Genomic DNA, 2500 nt, shown 5'->3' with positions numbered 1-2500 from the left:
ATGGTCAATGTGGGGTCTTACGTCACAACCCATACGTCATTCAGATAAATTTTGGCGCGAATTTGCGCCGAACGAGGTTTGTACCGCGAAGTCAACAATGGCTGTTTTTCCCCACTTAGAGAAGGTACGTTTTTAATTGGGGAGGGGGGTGGGTCGGGGCTTCGGAGGGGAGGGTCCTTAGCAATTTTTTTACAAATTGGGGAGGGCCACCTCAACCTGGGGATGGTAATTTTTTTTTTTGGCAAGGAAAAAAATACTCCATGTCGCTTTTATTTTGTATATACAAGCAAACCTACCAGTCGAAATTAATCTTAATTATTTTACAGGTGTCGAAAATTTTACTTATCAAAAAACTGTCTTCTCCCAACTAACATAATTGTCTCTCTCCGCTTTTGTTTCCGCGCGGGGGTTTGGTATAAAATCAGTCTCCAGTGAGGATTCGTCATATAAGCTACTCGAACTTGAACCGACAACTCGATCTACTACATCACTATATTCGCCCTTTGGGTTCGGGAACCACCCTAGGTCTTTATCTTTCCACTTCTCTGGACCTGTGCTTTCACTTGTTCCCGCAGCCGATGTGCCATCAACTGAGTCAGAGGAGTAGCGGGCATCCTTTTTAGAATGGCGAGTCGGCGCACAGCCGCAATAGCCACAAGTTGCTCCATCAGACCTCGTGAAATCCTCGCATTCACCACAAGCACATTTTCCTCTTTCTATTCCTCGTACATCCTTCCCCATTTTCAAGTTTTCACCATACAATCACACGCCACGCGCAGATGAACATGGTTATATGAGTAACACTTCCAGTTTGTCATTTCCACTTCCGGTTATTTTTGTCTTGGATAGGTTGAGGGGGCTGGGGGAGGGTGAGGTGTTTTTGTTTGGGTATTTTTGAAGGGTCATGCATTAATCCATTCCAGGAAGTGGGAGGGCTACGACTTTTTTCGCAAAAAAATTCTAAAATACCCCGGCCCACCCCACCAATAAAAAACGTAACTTCCCTTATCTCGGCTCCCTCGCCTTACACACTGCCTCTGGATCTTCAACCATGGATTTTCCCTCTTAAAGGTCTTTATACAAACAATTTTGATTTGGGCAAATTTCTACGTGAAGCTAGATGAATGAGATTCCCAGATTTCAGCAATACGTTTCCTCGTTCTTTCAGGTGTGAGCATCATCAGTGCCCAGTCCGTCATCCTGATTACTGTCCCGGAAGGCACCAACATTGGGGGCATGATAAATGAAGGTAACTGGTGTCATCTGTCAGCATTGGATCCGACCTACCCTCGGGACGTCCCGTTGTACAAATCAGAACAGTTTGATGTAGGGTCCGTTGAGTTTGATCCCTACGTAGTGACCGAATCTGAGCAGTCAAGCCATGGAGGTGTCTTGAAAAAGTATAACATAAAGGTGAACGTTTGGTTCAGTCCAGAAAAGACGAACTGTGGAATCCACGATCATCACACCGATCCAGAGATGTTGGAGGTCCACACTCAGATCTATGGAACTGGAAGGATGCAGAAGTTCCGTGAAAAAGATTTTAAGGCCTTGTACGAAGATGTAAAAATGGCTCCTGGCTTCACTCATGATCCGTTTGCTGGCGTCAAAGAAAGTGGCGACATTTTCTATGGCTGGCACCAGTATTACAGTGATACTGATTGCATCTGGATGGCAATCGAATATCACCCCGCTTAGTAAAGTTGTAAAACACTTTTAACCCGGCTTTTAATTTGGGGATCTATATGACCTTTTATAACATCATGGGAGCCTAAGGAACTATTTTGCTATGATAAGTGGAAAAGATTTACCACCACTTAATAAGCCGGTTATCTTTATGACTGAGAAGTTAGTTGTGAACGGTAATATATAGATTTAGCCAAGCCTAAAAGCGGAGCGTCCGGGTTATTTATTCTTACAATAAGTTAACCTGGCTTGATTCTGCAAAAGAACTCTTTCTCACCGCAATGACTGCTTGTAAGTGCTTAGCTGGAAACTTGAGCAAAATGAATCAAATGATCAAAGCCATTCTGAGCTTACTTTTACTTTTTTGGCAGAACTGCACCAACCGCTCCTTTCTGAGCTTGATAACTACTTCTAAATGTATAGATGGAAACTTGCTCAAAACGCACCAAAATGATCAAAACGGCACTAAAAAGCCATTCTAAGATAATTTTAACCTTTTCTCCAGAACTCAAAAATCAGCCCTTGTCTGAGCTCGGTAACCTCTTTTTAGTGTATAGCTGGAAACTTGCTCAAAAAGTTACCCGAGAGACTCTGGGACAGGAGGGAGGAGTCAACTTAGGGCTGGGCTGTAGAGAATTGTCCGGAACCGCGAAATCCGATGATCATGGCTTGAGTAAAGGTACGATTTCTTTGATATATGTCATTACTACTTGTAGATTAGAAGAAAATTACACCAGAGTTGCCCTTGCATTTTGATGCAAATTATTGAAACAAGACAAATGAAATTGATGTAAATAATTACTATAGTATATAG

The 2500-nt window shown here is 42.8% G+C and overlaps 1 protein-coding gene across 1 annotated transcript in view; it reads left to right on the top strand.

Moving 5' to 3' along the window:
• Positions 1–2500, top strand: part of LOC138002900 (uncharacterized) — a 21767-nt gene that overhangs the window by 18708 nt on the left and 559 nt on the right. Inside the window, exon 2 of the mRNA XM_068848902.1 lies at positions 1169–2500. This exon is cut by the window's right edge and continues 559 nt beyond it. Within this exon, the coding sequence (XP_068705003.1) occupies positions 1169–1698 (530 nt within the window). The 3' untranslated portion in view covers positions 1699–2500. The remainder of the gene's footprint in view (positions 1–1168) is intronic.

This window comes from Montipora foliosa, chromosome 1, assembly GCF_036669935.1.
Source record: "Montipora foliosa isolate CH-2021 chromosome 1, ASM3666993v2, whole genome shotgun sequence".
NCBI lineage: Eukaryota > Metazoa > Cnidaria > Anthozoa > Scleractinia > Acroporidae > Montipora > Montipora foliosa.
This window is presented reverse-complemented; position numbering and strand designations above follow the sequence as displayed.